General features: G+C 38.0%; 2 protein-coding genes across 2 annotated transcripts; both read left to right on the top strand.

The window, feature by feature from the left end:
• The first annotated feature begins 612 nt into the window (after positions 1 to 612).
• fibpa (fibroblast growth factor (acidic) intracellular binding protein a) lies at positions 613 to 6,009 on the top strand. Its single transcript, XM_065271791.1, has 11 exons — positions 613 to 744; positions 1,142 to 1,254; positions 1,549 to 1,747; positions 1,836 to 1,962; positions 2,048 to 2,148; positions 2,419 to 2,552; positions 3,625 to 3,733; positions 4,110 to 4,173; positions 4,296 to 4,382; positions 4,460 to 4,557; positions 5,686 to 6,009. Exons 2-11 carry the CDS (start codon positions 1,170 to 1,172, stop codon positions 5,753 to 5,755), a joined length of 1,074 nt encoding a protein of 357 aa, XP_065127863.1. The 5' UTR covers positions 613 to 744; positions 1,142 to 1,169; the 3' UTR covers positions 5,756 to 6,009.
• Positions 6,010 to 8,006: 1,997 nt separating this feature from the next.
• Positions 8,007 to 24,125, top strand: efemp2a (EGF containing fibulin extracellular matrix protein 2a). Its single transcript, XM_065271790.1, has 11 exons — positions 8,007 to 8,179; positions 14,043 to 14,303; positions 14,454 to 14,502; positions 14,577 to 14,789; positions 15,295 to 15,417; positions 17,565 to 17,681; positions 19,814 to 19,933; positions 20,029 to 20,148; positions 20,322 to 20,448; positions 22,015 to 22,210; positions 23,356 to 24,125. The coding sequence occupies exons 2-11, from the start codon at positions 14,196 to 14,198 to the stop codon at positions 23,515 to 23,517; spliced, it is 1,335 nt and encodes a 444-aa protein (XP_065127862.1). The 5' UTR covers positions 8,007 to 8,179; positions 14,043 to 14,195; the 3' UTR covers positions 23,518 to 24,125.

The raw sequence follows: 24,125 nt of genomic DNA, 5'->3' as shown, positions 1-24,125 counted from the left end.
TGTGGTAGAGCCAAAGCCAACAAGCGTTACTCCCCTACTACTAGGACTATTTTCCCCTAGTTACAACTATATGCCTGTATTGCATTTTAACAAATTTAAATCACTTCAAGCAAAATATGAAATACTATTACCAAGTAACCTATTCCTGATATGTTTAATGATGCATATACATACTCTCTCATACTTTAACATTATTGAGTTTCAGCTTTGTTAATAAAACATTTTAGGCACTCTATATGCTGTAACAAATAACACTAGCTTATATTGTGCCAAAGCATAAATGTTTAAACAATTTATTACAATTTAATAAACTATTATAAACCATAATTTAATTACATTATAATGTATTGCATTATTTTATATTTTATTTTATAATGAATTATACCATTAAAATGTACACTTTTATCAGAATATATATTCTTTTAACAGTATAAACAAAATAAAAGCAGAAATATCATAAAGAAATTATATTTACGTGAATCTGTGTAAACATTTCTAAATCTGTGTAAAAATATAATATTATAAATGCAGTAACAATACACCGCGTGCTTTTCTAACGGCACACATAAAGTCACGTGAATGAATGTTGCGCAGTATGTATGCGGCTCACACCCGGAAGCTGTCACGACAGTGTGCTGTTGCTATGGATGTGGGCTAGCCGCTTGCTATGACAGTTGGTATTTGGTAAAGATTTATGTGATGGTAGAGCTGTATGATCATCCCGACATAGCGATCAGCCTGTTGGTAAACATCTTTAAACATGCTTAACTGTCCTATGAGCTAATGTTTGCGTTAGTTAGATAGTAAAGGTAAAGCTACAAGATATACCAAAACAAGAGCTTATGCTGTGACATCTTACGTTTATTGTATTATCGCATTAATGCATTTGTGCATGGTATATTCACACGGGGTTTATTGTGGTTATAAAATACATAGTGATATGGCATGTTTAGGTTCAGTGGTGTGACTGGTGCATGCATTAGTTAAATGGTTAAAGCATGCTAATTGAGAAGCTCTAGGTTCAGTTCTGTAGGTTTGATGTCAGTCCTGCACTAATGTTTATACCAAATGTGAACTTTGAATGTTATAAGCAACTGTTAATTATTTACCGTCCATTTAACTGAGCTCTTTCTCTGTACAGCTTTAAAACATACAGTACTATTGTCAAGATGTCTGTGGAGCTGGATGTATTTGTTGGAAACACCACTATTATGGACAAAGAGGTGTATCAACTGTGGTTAAATGGTTATACAGGTAGTACATGATTATGAGCTACTGTATAAGCTTTGAAAATATGTAATTACTCACCCTCGAGTTGTTACAAACCTGTATACATTTCTTTGTTTTGCTGAACACAAAGGAAGATATTTGTAATCAATGGAAGTCAATGGTGCTCAAAAAATTGCCCAAAATATTATTCTTTGTGTTCAGAAAGTTTATACAGGTTTGGAACAACTTGAGGGTGAGTAATAATGACAGAATAAAAATTATCGGGTGAACAATCTTTTAAAATTAGTTACATATATGACAATGTGATTGCGTTTTTAGTAAATGATGCTGTGAAAGTACGGATAGATGGTGGCATTATGGAGGAGTGTGAGGCAAGTGTAGAAGATCTGCTCAGTGACACTATGGATCAGTACAGGACCTTCCAGATGTGCGAGAGACTTTTACATCACCCATCCAAACTAGCCAATCAGATTCTATTCCAGATACCTCCAGACCGACAAGCAATGCTTATTGAAAGGTATGCATGCACATTTTTGTGCCTTTTCAGTGTAAATATTTTTTTCTCTAGTTTATATAGCTTAGTGTATTTGTATTTTCTTTGAAAGGTATTATGCTTTTGATGATGCATTTGTTCGAGAGGTCCTGGGAAAGAAGCTGTCCAAAGGAACCAAGAAAGATCTTGATGATGTCAGTGCAAAGACAAACATTTCACTGAAGAGCTGCAGGAGACAGGTAGGCTGAATCAAGAGACTATTTTTAGCTATGCATTTCCCTTATGCAACTAATATTGCTATTACCACTATCTCCTTGAATGCAGTTTGATAACTTCAAACGGGTTTTCAAAGTAGTGGAAGAGCTCAAAGGCCCCCTGGTGGAAAATATACGGCAACACTTCCTGCTATCTGACCAATTAGCAAGGTACAAGAAATGAACAATTGCTTAAGCTTGGGATTTATTCTTAATTCGAAAAAATTAACTTTATTCTTTCTAATCCTTTTTATGTGAACAACCAAACAAAGGACATTTACATGCATTTAGCAGATGCTTTTATCCAAAGCGACCTGTTTTCAGGGAATCAATCCCACGACTGCTAAGCAGTGTTCTATCAATTGAGCTACAGAAATGTTTTCAATGCTGATTAAGCCTTTTCCTCTTTATTTTGCTTAACAATCCTGTCAATGTTTGCAGGGATTATGCAGCAATAGTCTTCTTTGCCAATAATCGCTTTGAGACGGGTAAGAAAAAGTTGCAGTATCTCACCTTCCAAGACTTTGCTTTCTGTGCCGGCCAGCTCATCAACAACTGGACAGTAGGTGCTGTGGGTAAGACTGGTTTAATATTTCAATTAACTCACATTTGCTTTATTATTATTTAGTGCACTGTAGAAAATTAAAGACTTCTTATCTTAAAGGGGCACTCCATTTTTTTGAAAATATGCTCATTTTCCAGCTCCCCTAGGGTTAAACATTTGATTTTTACCGTTTTTGGAATCCATTCAGCTGATCTCCGGGTCTGGCGGTGCCACCGCTTAGCACAATCCATTGAATCTGATTAGTCCATTAGCATCACGCTAAAAAGTAACCAAAGAGTTTCAATATTCAATTTCTATTTAAAACTTGACTCTTCTGTAGTTACATTGTGTACTAAGACTGACGGAAAATTAAAAGTTGCGATTTTAGGCGATATGGCTAGGAACTATAATCTCATTCTGGCAAAGTAATCAAGGACTTTTCTGCTGTAACATGGCTGCAGGAGGCGCAATGATATTACGCAGTGCTTGAAAATAGTTCCCTTGATAACTTTCAATAGCAGGGGACTACTTTCAGGCACTGCGTAATATCATTGCGCCTCCTGCAGCCATGTTACAGCAGGAAAGTCCTTGATTCTTACGCCAGAATGAGAGTATAGTTCCTACCCATATCTGCCTAGAAAATTGCAACTTTTAATTTTTCATCTGTCTTAGTACACGTGGTAACTACAGAAGAGTCATGTTTTAAATGGGAAAAATATCGAAATTCTTTGGTTATTTTTTTAACTCGATGCTAATGGTCTAATCAGATTCAATGGATTGTGCTAAGCTATGCTAAAAGTGGCACCGCCAGACCCGAAGATCAGCTGAATGGATTCCAAAACAGTAAAAATCAAATGTTTAACTCTAGGGGAGCTGGAGTCAGTGCCCTTTAAAGTCAGGGCCCTCATCTTCCTTTGTGGGTTTTTTGATGATAATCAGTTTACTGCACATAATCACTTATGACTTTGCGTCAATAAATTGACATCTGCATGTTTTGGGGCATCTAGTCTGAGGTTGCATAATAAAAACTGGCCACTTGTGTTTAAGAGTATTAGTAGCTGTCTGTTGTGAAAACCTCTATTGTACTAAATTCTCTCTTTTAGATAACATGATGGAAGACATGGATGTAGATCTGGATAAGGAATTTCTTCAAGACCTTAAAGACCTCAAAATTCTAATCACAGACAAGGATCTTTTAGATCAACACAAAAGGTTTGTTTTCAACAGGGTGTGTGTGTGTCTAAACATCATATGTTTCATGAAAATTCCCCTGTCTCATCTCTCTAAATCAGGGGTCTCCAACTTGGTGCCCGCCAAAGAACATTCTATTAATAGTCTCAATTGTAATATTTATTTATTACATTTTTTTATATTAGTTTGGCTTGGTTTACGTATGATAACATTTTAAACAATACTAAAACATATCAACAAGTAAAATAAAATAAAATCAACAAGTAAAACAAGACAGTTTTGAGTAGACTATATCAAAAAGTAGCCCTCCAGATTGTTTTATCCATTATAGTAGCCCTTGCTCACAAAAAGGTTGGAGACCACTGCTCTAAATACTATAAACCTCTTGTCTACTCAGTTTAGTGTGCACCGCTCTGCGGGGAAAAACTAATGTCTTCACTGAGATGGAAGCCAATTTTAAGGTTTGAGAGAGTAACTTCATATCACTGACTTGGTCACGTCTATTGCATTTTACACAAACATGCATTAAGTCATGGATGTGGTGTGCTTAATACATTTCTTTGTAATTTGCTTCCTGTTGTAGAATCTCTCACGAGGCCTTGTTAATATCGCTGCCAAATTAATCAACGCAAAAGATGTCCGTGATTTCTTCATTGACCTTGTGGAAAAGGTAGGTTTTTACAAATAGTGTGTAAAGTGAATTGCAAAAGTTGCAATGAGGTCTTAACCGCATGTTTTTGATCACAGTTTATTGAACCTTGTCGATCGGACAAATGGACATCAACAGACACAAACCTCTTCCTTACCCATTATACTAACTCGGCACATATACTCGACACCTTCAAGTAAGTGTTACTACAGGATTTCTATTTAAATATGGCTGCGTCCAAATACCCACACTTGCGGTCTTGGGCACTTGAGATAGCGTGCACGCGACATGAAGTAAGTGCGCAAAACTGGCAAAGTGCAGTCCCTTAAACCACACAATCTTGAATACGGCTTCGAAGCGGTATTCAAGGCTAAGTGTATCCCATCATGCATCATGTTCTGGATGTAAATCGTGAGACCTTTGCCAAAACCTTGCGAAATGTTGCAGAAACTTTTAATTATAAGTTAATAAATGGATATTACATGTTGGTAATAAAATGAAAAGTGATGCACATTTCATATAAACTGCTTTAATCACATAATTAGAAACAATATTAATGGTGTAGTTTATTCAGGGACTACTGAATAAACAATAAACTTAAATAAAGCTGCATGCACAAAATAGTTATTTTTACAGGTGCAAAGAATTCTGCTTCTGAAAGTTTCAGGTAAGTAGATATTAATATCTAAATGTTTTATTTATTTATTTGTTAATGTGTTGAGTTTATTTAAAGAAAAACTTAAAATATATATTTCAAGTAGCCTAAATAAAAAAATGAATACGTTTTGGTGCAAATTGCTGCCATTACCTGGATTGACATCTTTACACTTGCTTAGTTTGTACCATTGGGTATATACATTTTTACATGCACGCTTGGGAACTTCACGCCCACTAGAACACGTAGGTAAGATACAGGAAATACGTCATGTAAGTAGTCAAGTGGTCAAGTCCAAAGACCGCAAGTGTGGTTATTTAGACGCAGCCTAACTTTCTGGATTTTTGTGTTTTAGGGAAATTCTCTTTACAACCAGTGGGGGTCACTGTATCGTATGCATATTCTGCTTTATACGCAGTCACCTTTGTTTCATGCTCAGTCATTTATATGGTTGAACCACTGAAGAATGTGGTTTTCTGTTTACACAACCCAAATCATGACACACTGAATGACTTATAAAATATGCATTTATTCCAGACAATATTAAGTAAGAATTTTCATCAGAGAGGAAATTTAAAATGTGCTGGCAAATATATTGCACAAGAGCAAAAGTAACAATAATAAAGTTGGACTTTGTGGCCCTGTTATATTTCTCTCTTTCTGTTTCAGGCATCATGCTGTTTGGACTAGATACATGGGAGTAATTAAAAGTTGCATCCTTAGAATGTACCACGAGTGAAGAATTTCCATTTACACAATTCCTCTCCTTTTCTTTCTTTTCTCCTCATCGGCAGACATACGATATCTTCTGGCCCGATGTTTAATTCCCCTGTTTTTTATTTTCTTTCTTTAATCCATTCCCAAATATGTCCCCCCACCAGCTGTCCATCTCTTCACCTCCCTACCCTTTTCCTTCATCTGTGCTTCATTCTTTCACCCCTTGGCCTCCAGAAGTGTATGACTTGTAAATAAACACAGCATGCTTTCAACAGACACTGTCTGCATTGTGTTTTTATTAGCTCTACTGTGTGTGAGGTTTACTGTGACCAAACCCTTTGACAAAACATGGTAAATTCGGTAATGACAGCATTCTTTTAGTTTCCCTTATGGATTAGAAGTATTACAATATAGGCCCACACACCCATGTGCGCACACGAATACATATATACATACACATAAATATTGATCATACTTGTTTTGTCTTATTTATGATAGTTAAAGAGTGATAATGTGATAATTTCCTAAAATGTTTTGTTTTGGTATAAGAAATTATAACTTTAACACAAACATTTTTGTGGTCTGATCCATTTGGCTTAAGCCAGAACAAGTTGATACATGGTGCGGTGAGTCTGTGTGTGGGCCCGTGGGGGGCCGGAAAGCATTAAGGGGTACAATTTGTTAAGTCTTTGGTGCCACAAAGTGTGTGTTTTGGCAATAACTGTAATGACAGCTGTCAGCCTCACCACCCTAGGTTTTTTATGGTACAAAGGTAATAGCAAGAAGTTTTCTGTGACCATTTGTTGATGAAATTATAATGCAATTCCTTTAACTTTAATGTACCTGTAAAACCGACCCTTTGACCTGCCAAAGTATAATGATTTGCATTGACCACAGTCTTAAAATAAATAGTTTTTAAAACTGACATAAGTAAATAGAGAAAACATCCTAGGTTGTATTTGTTATCAATTAGTTAATGTATTAATCTAACTTAGACTTATCTTCGTTCATGTTAATTTCACCATTTACTAATACATCTTTTACACATTAAACGTGTAACTGTTAACAGTAGGTAATGCACCATGAATTAACATGAATAACTGTAATGACATTACCTTACATTAATGAAATAATAAATGCTGAAAACTGTTGAACCTTCTAAGACCCGAGCTTTGGTTTGTCTTTTTTCAGATTTCTTCCAGCTATTTTGGGGTTAGAATGAACCAATAAATAAAATAACCAAATATTTTTCTTTGAACATGAAGCAATGTAATTGTCCACATTTGTGTACAACAGGTTCCAGTTACACAGAGTATTATGGTGCAAAAAAAAAAAAAAAAAAATTGTATGTGGATATCCAGGTCTTAGGAGGATATTCATTGTTTGTTCATGTAAATAAATGCAGTTACTAATGTTAACTAATAAAACCTTTTTGTAAAGTGTTACCTTGACATCAAGGCCATACGTCCAATCTACTGTTTCAGGTATGTTGAAACTGTATAGAGTCACCACTTCACGTCCAATATAAAATGTTTCTCCTGAATCAAAACTAGTAGAGAAGCACTTTGGTCAAAAGCGTCTGACAGCGGTCTTACTTTGCAAACTTGCATTATAGTAAGCGTCTGTGAAGGTGTAACAGCAGTAAAAATGTCAGTCTTTCCACGACCTTTCATTTCATTCCCTAATATCAGCCTACAAATACCTCCAGTTTAAATATTTAGACAGAGCAAAAAAAGAAGCAAAGAACTTTTCCAAGTAGACGTGTCTGTCCTATCCTCCCTATTCAAACTACCATTGCCTTCTTACTTTTTTTTCTAGTTTGCTCTCTAATTTTTGTCTACATTCCATCAGCTTCTCCCGAGCTATAAATATCCAGCCAAATGAAAGGAATAGAGAGGAGAGAAAGAGAAGTACAGAAAAAGATGGGAGAGATGAAGGGTGACTTGAGACGGAGGGGAAAAAAGCGAGAACGTTGTAGGCTGTGGGGGGTGAGTTTAAATGAAACCAGGTGGACTCTCTGCCTTATAGTGTGTGCTTATGTGTATGGAGGGGGGTTGGTTGGTTGGATGGTTATATATGTGTGTGTGTGTGAATCTGTATGCTGTTGTTCTGTTGCAGACTTGGACAGATTTGGAATTTCGGAATTTGGGCCACAGACCAGGAATTTTCATCCTGGGGGGTAAGATGGGGGGCGGAGGTTGGCCGTGCAGGGGGGCTGTATGGGGGTCGGAATGGGCCGTCCTTCTTTCCTCTCTTCCGACTTTCCCTCCCCTGCATACGTTCACAGTCCAGCTGTCCGTCTCCACATTCGCTCTATCAGGCTGAGCGAGGACAGAAGACACAGCAGAGCCAGAGGAACTGGGTGCTGATCCACAAAGCCACCGGAAGATAAAGAAACACAGGCTCAAACAAGAAAGATACACGCCTGGGAAAAGAAGCTTGGCCTGTGAGTATAGCACATTTATAAATGAATCAAGTGTAAAATGATAAAAGAAAGTATGCATTATGTTTATGTTGTGCTTTGCTGGTTGTTGTTGTTTGAGAGGGATCTCTTGGTCCCATTGAGACATGGTCACCTAAGTAAATGAATAATGCAAGGTTTGTGGCAAAATGGGCTAAAGTGAAGTTATGTCATGCAACAGAGGATGATATATAGAGATTAAGGGCAGCAAATTTCAACTGCTTTTTGAAGGGTTGCACACGTCACACATTCACTTTCTTTCTCTCTTCCAAACCAATCCACGACACCACAGTCTATTCAATCACATTATTCAGCACTTTCCATGTCTACTACCATACATGCTCAAAATAGTGAACATCATATCATAACTTTCCACCCCCAGTATGGGGTGCACATGCGTACAAATGAATTAGATTTTTCCCCCCAGCATTTGTTACTCAACCATTATGATGGCTTTACACATCTCGACATGTCTAGCACCGAGACACGCTTCAGTGTTGCAAAACTTTCCAATCTGTTTTCCAACCACTGTTTCACAACCAGATTAATGCCATTCACTGTAAGTCGTTATTTGATCCCTGCGAACGTAAATGGGTGACTTTGTTTAGATAGCGTTTCTATTTTTGAAAACAAAAAGCTGATTCATACTAACTGCTGTCTGTTTATACGAGCTGGTTTAATCCGAAAGAAATCGCAGAATGGGAATACTGCGAACTGAGCGCACGTCCCCGAGGTTTTCGAGGACACACAAAAGGTTGTGGTATTCTTGGTAACAGTTTCTGTTTCTTCAAAACTTTCTGGACCCCTCTGGAAATGCAGGTGTTGTAACAAAAATGACCACACAATAAAATGCCTGTGAGATCAGAACAGGGAACACTGCTTTACTGTACTTGCACAGGCTACTTCTATACCAAGCACTTACATCATATTTGTTTATATATCTTGCCACTTAATTACCTTATGTTAGTTGTATTATTTTATATGGCCGAATGCTGACTTGAGCATTCATTTGAAAGCAGAAAGTGTGACGGGGCATACGTGAACCAGTGCTTGAACAGACTGGTGCCCTTTATATGCAACAGGGGAAATTGTTATTTGAAATATTTTTTAACTTTATTTAACATGTCACACAAAAGGAGACATGAGGCAGAGTATGAAAACATTTTTTTTCTGTACAATGGAAGTGGATGGAATAGAGATTGCTATAGTCATTCACTTTCCTTAAGTATTGGATCCTCTGCTAGGCCTACTTATTAGAAAACGAGATGAAAAAATGAAACATACATGCCTTCGGCACCTTGTCAGATTTTTTTGGCCAGGTGAACAGACTCTGTTAACATAGGCTATGCATAACACTAGACTAATGCGATTGTGGTGTTTATAAAGGTGAGAGAGAGGTGGGTAAAGAGTGTTTGTCATTATATGTGTGTGGGCCTTGCAGCGGTGTGCCTATGAAGTCAGGTTTTAACTACATATATACAGAAGTCACCTATCCGTATGAACACACAAAGAGCTGTGCCTTAATACCACTTATTTACCTAAGGTGCTTCACACTATTTTATTGACTGAAATAACATACACTGTAAAAAAGTTGGTTCAACTTAAAAAAGTAAGTTACCTTAATAATTCAACCTAAAAATAGTTAACAATAATTTACACAACTTTTTTATGAGTCAACTGATGTTTTTAAGTTGAACCAACACATATTTGATTACACTTAAACATGAATGACTTTATTATTAATATATTATATACAGTATATGATATACATTATGTTACTTTAGTGCAATGTGTTATACAAACATATACTGTAGAAACACAATCAGTGCATTGGTGTATTATACACTATGACCCAAAAAGTATTTGTCGGCCTACTATATGCATTTCTTCGCATTAAATAACCAAATATCAAACCAACAGGCACCTGCAAACAAATAACACTAGAACCTTACTTTCTTCTTTAATTCACTTTTAACCAGCTAGAGTCACGTTTAGTGGATTTATTTTAAACCTAGACATCATAAATGCACAATTACCATGCAAATTCCCAAATAAATCTAAAACACCTGCTGTATCATTGTTTAAAAGGGCAAGAGGGGCTCAGACTAGAGCATTCTGTTTAGCCACACTTGACTTTTCTGGTGAACCTCATAGGGGGTTTTCCTAGGAACGTGATACTCTGGGAAACACAGCAATGGTCCGGTTGACCGTTGTACAGAGTGGTACCCACATCCTCTCCACTGGCATTCCAGAGGGTCAACTGTCCCTCATCTGAGGCTTCACCCACAGCCACACTCTGGCCAAGCGACTCGACCCAGCTCCTTTTTGGCGTCAAATTTGTTATGTTGGTCGATTTCAGGCTTTTCCCAGTCGCATGCAAAACCACCGGGACAGCCCGGTTCGAGATCTTGCAGGACACTACTTAAACCATAAGTAGCATGTAGGTCATAGAAGAGAGTTATAGACATATTTGAATTTTAACAAGATATAAATGGGTTTAAGTGTGTCATGCATGCTATACACTGCGAGTCACTTAAATTATTTCATGCGGTTTTGGTGGAAAAGCACAACTGTATTTGGAGAGTGATGTAACTGAGGCAGAATGTGCAAATCTGCACGTCACCCCGTGGCTTGCTGTTTGTCACACTGAGTCAACATGACAATACTTTTATTCTTGTTTCTGAGAACATAAGGTTTAGAGAGGAAATTATAGGGTTTTTGGTCATGTTAGAGTAAATTTTGTCTCTAAGAAGTAAAAAAGAAATGACCAAAAGGACATAATAGCTATACCATATTTTTTGAAGTACCTTGCAGTAAACTGTAAATGAATGTGGCAATTAGTTAGTACACCAAAATAACAGTGGTAAAACTTTACAATAAGGTTGTATTTGTTAACATAAGTAAATGCATTAACTAACATGAATTAACAATGAACAGTTTTTCAGCATTTATTCATCTTTAGTAATGTTAGTTAATGCCAATCCAATTGCTCGTGTTAGTTCATTGTGCATTTGATGTCACCCTGGACCACAAAACCACTCATAAGAACGGGTATATTTGTAGCTAGAAATACATTGTATGGGTCAAAAATATCTTTATTTATGCCCAAAATCATTAGGATATTATGTAGAGATGTTCCATTAAGATAGTATACATTTCCTACTGTAAATATATAAAAAATGTATTTATCATAGATAACATGTAGTGCTAAGGACGATTAAAAGGCGATTTTCTAAGGGTTTCCACACCTTAGTTAAAGGAATTGTCTACTCATTTTCAATATTAAAATATGTTATTACCTTAACTAAGAAGAGTTGATACATCCCTCTATCATCTGTGTGCGTGCACGTAAGCGCTGGGGCGCGCTGCGACAGTTCAATAGCATTTAGCTTGGCCCCATTCATTCAATGGTACCACTCAGAGATAAAGTTAGAAGTGACCAAACACATCAACGTTTTTCCTATTTAAGACGAGTAGTTATACCAGCAAGTTTGGTGGTACAAAATAAAACGTAGCGCTTTTCTAAGTGGATTTAAAAGGGTAACTATATTGTATGGCGGAACAGCACTTTTGGGAGTGCTTCGACTCGGCGCAGTAACACCCTCACTCTCCCATTCTGAGAGGGAGAAGGGGAGCGGATTTTTCAGGCGAGTTGAAGTACTCCCAAAAGTGCTGTTGCGCCATACAATATAGTTCCTCTTTTAAATCCGCTTAGAAAAGCGCTACGTTTTATTTTGTACCACCAAACTTGCTGGTATAACTACTCGTCTTAAATAGGAAAAATGTTGATGTGTTTGGTCACTTCTAACTTTATCTCTGAGTGGTACCATTGAATGAATGGGGCTAAGCTAAATGCTATCGAAGTGTCGCAGCGCGCCCCAGCGCTTACGTGCACGCACACAGATGATAGAGGGATGTATCAACTCTTCTTAGTTAAGGTAATAACATATTTTAATATTGAAAATGAGTAGACTATTCCTTTAACTTCAAATTCAAGGACCTTTCAATGACTTTCCAGGTCCAATACCCTCAAATTCAAGGACTAAATGTGGGGACAAATTTCAAGTGACCCCTCGTTCAGACAGCCAACGACAAGCAGTAGCAGAGCGACGCGATCTCATTCATTTCAATGGAAACCTGGCGACTTCCGGCGACACGAGCGACAGTGACCGTTGGCGACCGTATGGGCGTGTCCAGCGACGCGAGAAAGTTAAGAAAAGTTTAACTTTATGCAAATGTTCAGCGACTTTCGGGAGCGACTACCAATGAGAACAAAGCAGTGGAGTTCACGTCACCCTTCTCTCGTCAGTTACTGGCGTGGATGGTACTCATTTGTTTATGACAAGCAGATTTAGAAACGCCTCATTGAAAGAGACAAGCGACACACAGCGATAACGTCGCTGGCTGTCTGAACGAGGGGTGAGAGCAAGGTTACATTGTGTTACCTTTTAAGATACACTGTTACAGTTCCCTTTCGAGGGAACTCGCGCTGCGTCACTGCAGTGAAACTTTGGGGACGCTTGCAGTGGGTAAGTGCTTCTGAATGTGTATATCAAATTTAACCAATGGTGAGGCTTAACGTTAAAGACAGGGTGACGTGGGAGCCAGGAAGTATATCGCTATCTGAAATATTGCCAAAGACAGCGTTACAGGGACGCAGGAAGTATGGCAAGGGAGACGCAGCGTCTCGTTCCCTTCTCAGGGAACAACAGTTACATATACGTAACCCGAGACGTTTTCATGTGTTAAAGCATTTTGGTATGAATTTACATTTGCATACAGAAGATATAAGCATTTAAAGTGCTTAAAAAGTCTAGAATTTTTATGATCTTATCCTACACTACACAGGGAATAATATGGATTTTTTTCCAGAAAACTTCTTGCATAAAATAGATATAAGCACTTTCAATGGCCTGTACCTTTGTACGTATATTTTCAAAAACTTACCAGGGCCTTGAATTTTTTTCCCAGATTCACAAACTTTTAAGGATTTCAAGGACCCGTGGGAACCCTGAATATTTCTTTTTTTTTTTGCACCGCAGATTCACGATGTTCAAAAAGTTGTATCTCAGCCAAATATTGTCTAACAAACCATACCAATGAATGTGTATAAATAAATAAAAATTGACCGTTATGACTGGTTTTGTGGTCCAGAGTCACAAATATATCAGTAAATGCTGAAATTAACATGAATTCAGAGGATAAATGAAATCATAAATCATTAAATGCTGCAAATGTATATATCAGTATTGTTTTATTGATATTTAATAATTATAATATTGGATAACAGTAAAAGTTAAAGATTACACAGCAATAAATAAATAAATAAATGAATGAATAAATGAATAAAAGGGCGGTTTCTCGGACAGGGATTAGCTTTATCCAGGACAAGGCTGTAGTTTAATTAGTAAATATAACTAGTTTTAACAAACATGCCTTATTAAAAACATTTTTTTGTGCATTTTGAGGCAAATCAAAGGGCGTTGATGTAATTTAAGATATGTCAGTGCAAGTTGTTTTCAGATTGGATAGCTCTTACATTTATTTTAGTCTAGGACTAGTCTAATCCAGAAAACCGTCCCAACAAGTATCATAAATGATTTATCATAATTATTATGCAATTTGAATTGCCACAATATTGGGAGAAAATTATTGCAATTTTAAAACAACCACCAGAGGGAGTCTAGCTATCAAGCTATTTTATAAGCCAGATACCATGTACTTACATTAATAATAGCTCCAGACGGTACACCGAAATTATGGTAATAATGAATACAGGGGGATGTGTTCAAACAATGATGTGTTTGTTTCTGAACTGATCTCAAAACTTTTTCTTTCTCATCCACAGAAATCCCTTTCTCAGCATCATCTATTCCACACCAGACCTCTACAAGAGTGCACGAGTTTATATGAGCTTGTGTGCATGTGTGTCTGATTCCTCTTTTTTTGTCAACACTTCTGGAAGTGTGTTTTCCTCCGAGCTCACACGAGACTGCTGAAGATGTGCGCAAGGATGCGGCCCGTGAATGTTTTTGTCTTTTGTATGTGCATCTCTGTGTTTCTTCACAGCGCTATTTCACAGCCACCCACAGAAACTGACACCTACACGGTAAGAAGGGATGAAAACTTTTCCTGATTTCTCCTCGTCTCACCCTCTCACTGAATTCAATTGATGTTTCATTGAATGACAATAACATTGTATTTAAAGAACATAACACTCACATTTCAATTCCAATTTATCTCTGTTTTTATCTCATAGGAATGTACAGATGGGTACCATTGGGATTCACAGACACAACACTGCAAAGGTAAAACATCTCTACCACTACCCAATCACCTCAAATATCAAGATCTCTAACATTTTCCAGCATTGTGTTTGCAGATATAAATGAATGCGAGACAATACCAGAGGCCTGTAAGGGCGAGATGAAGTGCTTCAACCATTACGGCGGATACCTGTGTCTCCCTCGCTCTGCTTCGGTCATCCCCGCCCAAGAACCACCTAACCAGATTCACCCCGGATTGGAAAACACGGCCAGCGAGCCTTACAATCCATGTCTTCCTGGTTTAGAGCCCCAGGGAGACAGCTGTGTGGGTAAGCGTGTGAACACTGTGTGTGTGTGTGTGTGTTTTCACAACAGGTGTTAGATGGCTTGTGGTAAACAATAGAGCGCTATACTGAATCATGCATCTGAGTCATAATGAAGATCAAAGCAGCATGTGATAGTAGTGGTGGGAGCGTCTGGGAGGAATTATATGCAAGTTTTGCTTCTTCACACTTGAATGATTCAGACCGAAACAGGTGGTATTTAGAAAGCGGTCAGCTAGTGTTTGGACGCAGACAACTGTGAGAGTCTCGCTGAAGTCTTGGCAGGGCTCTGGGCTGCAGGGGGTCCAAAAAATGTACTAAGACTGAAACATCCCAGCTGTTGTCTACCATCAAGACTCAAGAGGAAGTGAATAGAGAAAGCATGCATGGCACTTAAAAAGCGAGCAGGATTTATGAGCATCCCATGAGCTTCTGTAAACTAATTATTGTCCTTCTAGGCATCATTAAAACGTTCACATTTAATTTTCATGATTCTGTCTCACAAACACAGATGTGGATGAATGTGAACGAGACACGCATGACTGTCAGCCCAGTCAACAGTGCATTAATACAGAAGGATCCTTCACCTGTCAATGTCCGGACGGTTACCGCAAAGTGGGAACAGAATGCATTGGTGAGCAATCAGGCCCAGTCTTTAATGTCATTTTTTTGTGATTTACTATTTTCTAAATCATCTGACATAATTAAATAATGCAACAATGTAATGAAAAATAACCTTAATATCTTTAATATTGACTGAGTAAGAAATCAAACTTTGATGCTCCTAAGATCATAGATTGTAAGATGTCAGCCTGGATTTCACAGACATGGTGAAAATAAATACAGTATAACCAAGATAATATGGTTAAAGGGTTACTCCAGACAAAAATCTAAATAATCCCATGATGTACTCACCCTTAAAAGGTATAGCGGAAGATTTTCCCGAATTTTTGAACAGAACCGTCCCTCCACTTAAAAAAAAAATGCACTCTACCTGCTCCAGAGAGGGAACGCCTATTAAACGTGTGCATGAGAGAGAGCAACCACAAGCCTAGTTCTTCTCTTCGCTCTGTTTACAAGTTGCTGTCGGCATGTTTACTATGTCTGCGCAGTTCGTGACTTGTGCCAGGGCTAGCATCACTAATCATAGCTTACATCAACTTTTACTAGCAGTGATTTTAAATGGATTTCTACTATAGCATGCCAAACTTTACCTGTCGAGTAGAAACTTTGCGACTGAAGCCCAACCTGTGCTTATAGCGAACGCTCTGGTCTTGTTTCTTTCTTCAGAGGCCTTTCTCTTTTTGTCATACAATTCGTAAACACCTTTTCTCTTGCGACCCTCAGATATTTGGAAAAAACACGATGAGGACGCAAGCTTCAATGAATGGCTGAAACCGTAAACTATCATACATATACACCCTTAAAGTGCGAATGTGCAAAAAGCGAACCTAGGGACGAGCACATACGATGGCCTTCCGTCAACATATCACCAGAATGATTAACAACTGGGATGACCAATAGTCTTGATGATCCACCCGGAAAAAGAAAATCTTCCGCTATACCTTTAAGCAATCTGAAATACATATGTCAATCATCTTTCAGATAAACACATTTGGAGTTTTTTTAGTAATGTCCTTGCTTTTCCAAGCTTTATAATGGTAGAAAATAGGGATCAGGGAATAACTTCTGACCCCAATAAAGTGCATTCATCCTTCAAAAAAGTAATCCACATGGATCCAATGAGTTAGTAAAGGTCTTTTGTTAGTAATCAATGCAATTGTGTAACTTTATAAATTATAACAACCTTCTGGTAACTGCGCCATCTTGGACTCACATGATTCACCCAAGAATTTTAGCGTAGTAAGCATTGGTTTACACGGGTACAGTGGCGCAGTGACTCTCATTAATCGTGTGAGTTTAAAAGGGATCGCACACCGGCTGCACAGTTCAGCGTCGCGCCGCGTCGAGTCGCGTCTAGGACAACTCGGAGGTATTGTAAACCAGAAGTGCACATTAAATAGCGCAAGCTTTGTCAGATAGCGTCTACTTCAAAATGCTAAATATACGTTAGTAGTCAATGTTAATCGTTGAGGATTTGGGACAAATATGATGGTATTTAATGTTAAACTATGTGAGTGGCGCAGTGAACTCCCTGAGTCACAGCTGGGCGGTGTGGACAGGTGCCACCTGGCGGCGCCGGTGTGCGTATACTCATAGAAAACAATGTGTTCGATTTTTTTTAGAATGGCGCCGCGCTGCCCGGCGTGGCCGGTGTGCGATCCCCTTAAGATCCTGCTGTTACCGGAAGCTAGTTATTATAGTTTATAAAGTTTAAAGTTTACTTACAATAGTGCACAGATTACCTGCAAAATACCTTTGTTAACTCTCTGTAGCCGTGTGGATTGCTTCTGTAAAGGATGGGTGAACCATTTTGGGCTTCCCTGATCCCCTATTTTTTCCCATTAAAAGCTTGGAAAAGCAAGGACATTTACTAAAATAACTCCAAATGTGTTCATCTGAAAGATTATGGACATTTGTATCTCTGACTGCTTGAGAGTGAGTACATCATGGGGTAATTTGGATATTTGGCTGGAGTATTGCTTTAACTTGGTTTCAATCCAAAGAACCAGAGTTGGAAACCACTGGCTCCTAAAATAAGTATGGAGTGTTAACTTAACCACAAGATTTAAATCACTGTGCACTTTAAAAGAAAACCTAACCTGCTATCGCAGGCCTGTTCATACCAATAAACATTTTACCTCTTCTTCATACTTTTAGACATTGATGAGTGCCGATATCGCTACTGTCAACATCGCTGTGTTAACGTCCCTGGTTCATTCTCCTGCCAGTGTGAGCCTGGTTTTCAGCTGGCTAGCAACAATCGCTCCTGTATCGGTAAGCCAACCCACACGCAGCCTCCTACGCCCGGTTTTGCCATACCCTGAGTCATAGGTCAACACACCCCACACACACTTCAACAGCACACACAAACACTCGCAATCCAAACCCACATACTTACACAATTCCATCCTACACCTCGTTTTATTTGAATGGAGCCAAAATCTGAACAAGTAAAAGAGGACTTTGTGCTCGATGGAAAGGGGGATGTTAATACTGTTGCAGAATGAGGAAAAACCTTGAATTCAATTGAATGTTGCCTTTGGATGTCTCTCGGACAAGACGGCACAAACTATTTTTGGTTCAATTTTAGCTGCTTGAAATTAAATAAAGGGTCGTCCAGTATTTCATTATACAGCTTACAAATAACCAAAAAGTTGGATTATGAGTTTTCTCGAGAACAAAAATCCTCTTCGTTTAAAGCAACAGTAGACTTTTTATCCAATTTGCCCTTTCGCTCAATTTGGATTTTTGGACACAACATTCTTCAAACAGAAATTTTGGATTAATTATACATTTAAATATTACAATTATATCCCACAAATCCTCTTTTTAATGATTTTCCAGTGAAGTTTCATGACCCAGTTAACTTTTGTTTTTGCAGTAGTGTCATGAAACTAATTTAAAGCCACTGATGCATGCTAACAAAAATGGCCACAGCTCACTTCATTTTAAACATACACTTACTAACCCTACTATTTCCAATGTCCCTTTCCCTTTTTAAGTGTGCAAGCCAAGTGATAGTGGTTTTAAAGTACCCCACTGCACGAGTTTGAACAATAGCAGGCAAATGCAAAAAAATCCATGCAAAATAGTGCGTCTGACATGTTTTCTTGTAAATTAACATTTTTTTTATCAGGCTCTATGCTTAGGTTATTAATAAGTAATTGAAATGCCTTTTGCCACAAATGTCACTTCATTGGTATTTAACAAATTTGACAGTCTTTCGCTGCAAAACCCTCTAAGTACATGCAAAAATCTTCCCTTCTAATAAAGTGTCCAGTCACCCTTCCCTGTCCTTTCTGAATGAAGGTTAAATGCCTAAAAATTCTGTCAATATCCTAATATATTCTGTAAGCCTCCTTTAACCGGGTAAAAACATCTTGCACCTCGACATACACGTACCATCAGAGGCGTCATGCCCATTCAAACTGAGGGGGCACCTGCGAGCTCTCGAGCTCTCTGCTGTTGCTGGCTTGCTGCTGCATTTGGCTATCTGAGGAATTAAAACGTGTTAGAAACGCTCACAACATTTCCAAACCCCAGTACGGTAATGTGCAGTTAACCTTCTCTGTGTAGAAAATGTATGGTTTTAAATGTGACCGTCTCAACGTTATATTAGCAGAGATTCATCTTCTTGGCACAACGCCAAAGTTCGCCAAAGTTCACGCGGGCGCGGAATCTCACATGCTCACATGAGGTAAAATTTAATGCAAAAATCCGTTCCTCTAATAATTTTATCTAAACATATTTTTTTAAATCATTATTGAACATTAAAATCAATCACGTGGCTATAGCTTATATCATTTTCGTTGTGTATATACTTTATGGATTTAAAATTACATTAATTTTATATGATAATGTAGTTGTTGTGCAAAATGCATTAATGACACAATTAAACAAGCCATTAAGACTTAAATAAAACATGCCGTTTCAGATGTGAATATGATGCAAATGTGTCATTATTCCGATTGAATAGTATATGATATGAAAGTTAGTCATCACTTTTATTTTGGAGGTTTTTGCATGAAAGCAGGGGTTTTCAGATTGTTGGAAATGTAAGTGCCATGGAAAAGACTGAAAGCTCTATAATATTTCGTTTGATGTCTGGGTATGCACAAATTTCTGTGAGCTGTTGACACTGTGCCCCCTTAAAAAAAATTGGTGCATGACGCCCCTGCGTACCATCGTTCATTTAAGTTAATTTCCATGCACGTAGAGGACTTTGCTGAAAAAGCCACACTTTTTAACTGATTCGGCCACAAGGCAGTATTTCTGAATGGCTTATGGCCAGGATTAAGCGAATTTAAAGTGAAAGTATTTGATGAACTTATAATACGCAGTTTTTCATCTGAGCTCTTCACTTAATGTTTTAATATTTCATCTGCTGTCGTTGTGCTTGAGCTCAGATGTTGATGAGTGTGGCATGGGAGCGCCCTGCAGTCAGAGGTGTTATAACACATACGGGACGTTCCTCTGTCGCTGTGAGACGGGGTATGAGCTGGGGGCAGATGGCTTCGCGTGCAATGGTAAGATGGGAGCAAGTGCAAACCAATCTGAATCACAAAAATGAATTTGCATATTACAACTGGAGGAACTGGTAATGTTCATTCTTTGTACCCAGACATAGATGAGTGCAGCTACTCCAGTTATCTGTGCCAGCATCAGTGTGTTAATGAGCGAGGGAAATTCTCATGTGTCTGTCCTGAGGGCTATCAGTTACTGGGCTCGCGCCTCTGCCAAGGTTTGTCTCAATTCAATAATACTCAATCTCCCCAATTTTCTCAGAAAATTTGTGACGCTCAAATCCTTTTAGGCTTTATATTTAATCTGGCTGGCATCTTTCTCTCTATAAGTTTCAAGAAAAGGTTTTCTTGTTTAGTGATTCAATTACTCTCTGTTTTCTGCTGAATCTAGACATAAATGAATGTGAGACAGGAGCTCACCAGTGTTCGGATGGACAAACGTGTGTGAACATTCATGGAGGTCATAAATGTGTCGACGCTAAAGGCTGTCAGGAGCCCTATGTACAAGTGTCTGACAAGTAAGTAAACACAAAAAATTGTGAGGAATTGCAGTTTATTCAACTCGCACACAGTTGCGCAGCGGAATTTCTGAGATATTTTCTTCTCCATTAGATGTCTATTATTTAAACCACTATTCGTCAATAGTGTCTCTTCGAAGCGTAACCGACACAGTTTCTAAAATTGCCCTGTTTATTTTTCCATATCTCATGCCAGTTTCTGAGTCTGTGCCTGTAAGCACGTCTCAACATAATCTGCAAAGTTCCACAAACTTTAATGAATAACAGGTGGTCAAGAAATATCTGGGTAGATGGATGCCATCCAAAAAATTTTGCCTATTTTGTCTGGCGTATGTTAAACATTCATTTAATTTGGTACAGTTGTAGCGAACATAGACATTAGTCATGCAAAAAAATTAACGGACTGAATTAAGTTTACTATTGTAATCTGATTTGTAAGTACAGTGTCAAATATTTAACAATCTCTCTTTTCTATATATTTTCTATTTTCTATTCAATACATCTCAATTATTTTCACTTGAATCCATTTAAAGGAATAGTAAATTTTCTTAAAAGAAAAATCCAGATAATTTACTCACCACCATGTCATCCAAAATGTTGATGTCTTTCTTTGTTCAGTCGAGAAGAAATTATGTTTTTTGAGGAAAACATTGCAGGATTTTTCTCGTTTTAATGGACTTTAATAGAGCCCAACATTTAATACTTAACTCAACACTTAACAGTTTTTTTCAACGAAGTTTCAAAGGACTCTAAATGATCCCAAACGAGGCATAAGGGTCTTATCTAGTGAAACGATTGTCATTTTTGACAAAAAAATTAAAAATATCCACTTTTACACCACAACTTCTCGTCTAGATCCGGTCGTGTTGCGCCAGCGTGACCCCACGCAATACGTCATGACGTCAAGAGGTCACAGAGGACGAACGCGAAACTCTGCCCCAGTGTTTACAAGTGTGTTGAAAGAGGACCGTTCCTACGTTGTTGTATGTCAACTGATACTAATTAATGTCTTTGTGGCAGTTTATTGTTTACAATGGTCCCCAAATGTGAGTTTTATATATGTAACACGTGACCTCCCTATGTCACTACGCATTTACCTTAGGTCAAGCTGGACCGGACCTAGACGAAAAGTTGTGGTTTAAAAGAGCATATTTTTTATTTTATTTTTGTCAAAAATGAAAATCGTTTCGCTAGATAAGACCCTTATGCCTCGTTTGGGATCGTTTATAGTCCTTTGAAACTCGTTTAAAAAAAACTGTTAAGTGTTGAGTTAAGTATTAAATTTTGGGCACTATTAAAGTCCATTAAAATGAGAAAAAACATAATTTCTTCTCGACTGAACAAAGAAAGACATCAACATTTTGGATGACATGGTGGTGAGTAAATTATCTGTATTTTTCTTTTAAGAAAATTGAATATTCCTTTAAGTACAATCCAAGAAATGTATAAAGTTGAGTTTAATAAAGAAGGTTTGGCTCAGATTTAAAACAAATGTTTACTTCAGTCCTGTCTTCTTTAGTTTGATAGCACATTTTTGTTAAGTGATGATCTGTCTCTTTATTGCAGTCGCTGTATTTGTCCCGTCACAAAGTCTGGCTGTCGAGATCTTCCCTATTCTATTGTCTATCGCTACATGAGTATCACTTCGGAACGCTCCGTCCCCTCGGATATCTTTCAGATTCAGGCAACCAGCGTCTATCCTGGAGCCTATAACACATTCCGCATCCGTTCCGGAGATGACAATGGAGACTTTTACATCAGGGTAGGTTATATAATGTTTATTCTGCCAGTAAGTATATGTGACCCTGTCTGTGAAATCCAGGCTAGTCTCACAATCTAATAATGAGATTAGGAGCATCAAAGTTTGATTTCAATCTTTGACATAGTCTTAGTCAATATTAAAGATATCAAGGTTATATTTTCACACATTAAGGGGGTTGACTTTATGTAAAAAAACATAAAGGGACAGATTCCCGGACAGGGTTTAGATTAATCCAGGATTAGGCCTTAGTTATATTGAGAAATTTAAATTGTTTTTACAAATATACCTTACAAAAAACTATTCTGGTGTGCATCTTGAGAAAAAACAGCTGGCACTGAAATGTGTTCAGATATATCAGTGCAAGATCTTAAACATGCATTTACATGCAGGGTCACATATTCCTAATAAATATTTGTGTGTGCATATTATTATACGTAACATGGTCATGTCCATCAAGCCCTATTCTTTTGGACAGAGAGATTAGCTAACGTTAGCAGTGGCGCCTCGTGACTGCTCATCCGAGGGGCGCAAATTCAAATTAAGTGTTCGGAGTGTCGTGTGTTGCTCGTGTTTTCAAAATATGTGTTTGTTGCGTCATGTGAACCATGTGCATCACGTGTTTTGTCAAAATAAGTGCCTGCTGCACACGCGTCAAAACCATTTATAATAAAAGAGACGCCCACGTTTACAAAATACACGCAAGACACTCCCTTAACACTAAACTGTGATTACGCATGAGATTGTGCGAGTATCTGGCAAACGTGAGCGTCTCTTTTATCATAAACCCTTTAGACGCGTCTGCAGCAGGCACTTATTTTGACAAAACACGTGATGCACATGGTTCACATTATGCAACAAACACATATTTTGAAAACACGAGTAACACACATGACGGGCTACATACATGTTGTGACGAACTTTGCATCGAGCGCCCACGAAAAAAGATGTAACCGGCTGACACTGTTAGCTAGGATAAATTCCAGTAACTAATTCCTGATTAATGCAAATTAATTCACAGTAATCTATCAGTCAAAGGAGAAAGAACTCATGAGACCATTGCTGTCTAAACTGATAATCTTTAGGAACAGCTTCCGTCTCTTTCTTTCAGAGCAGAGTTCTCATGCCTTTCATCTCTCTTTCCTCAGCAAATCAACAACATCAGCGGCATGCTTGTTCTCGCCCGTGCCGTGAATGGTCCCACAGAGTATGTGCTGGACCTGGAGATGGTTTCTGTAAACCCTCTCTTGAGCATCCAGACCAGTTCTGCCCTGCGCTTAACGGTCTACGTCGGGCCCCACGCCTTTTAATCGAGACAGATGGCCAGAAAGGGAACAAGAGGTGGAAGAGTGGAAGCACTGATAGATTCATCCAACAAAGAGGTTTTATGAGCTGAGCATATCTGCCAACATTCCCAAGATTGTACAGAGATCATTCTCATGGGAGATGTAGCAACCTATACAAACTACTACATTAGAAAGAGATTTAGAGACAGGCACTATATTTTAGGGACTAAATGTTATGCTGAGCTATTCAGAGTTTCTAGCTGCACTATGACTCCAAACCTGCTGTACGACTCGTGTCTTTTGATACTCTCCCATGTCATGTTAAAGTATATTGCAGCTCTGTTGACAATTTTACAATCTCTACTTTTTCCGGTTCCTATTGAAATAAATGTAGCAATATCAGGGCACCAACGCTGTATATGCATCTCTGTATGTTCCTAGTGTCAAGGTAAATTTTGTTGTTATTCGTTGCCGTTTTTCAGTAACCACTCAGTCATTCCGAACCTCTACCCACCACCATCAATAATGCTCACAACATTACTTTGTGTAGTTTCTTTTTATACCATTGCTGCCAATGTTGTATTTTCAATCCCGGATTTATTACTGTAATAAATTTGATAAGACCCTTAAAA

The sequence above is a fragment of the Paramisgurnus dabryanus genome, chromosome 16 (genome assembly GCF_030506205.2).
Source record: "Paramisgurnus dabryanus chromosome 16, PD_genome_1.1, whole genome shotgun sequence".
NCBI lineage: Eukaryota > Metazoa > Chordata > Actinopteri > Cypriniformes > Cobitidae > Paramisgurnus > Paramisgurnus dabryanus.
This window is presented reverse-complemented; position numbering and strand designations above follow the sequence as displayed.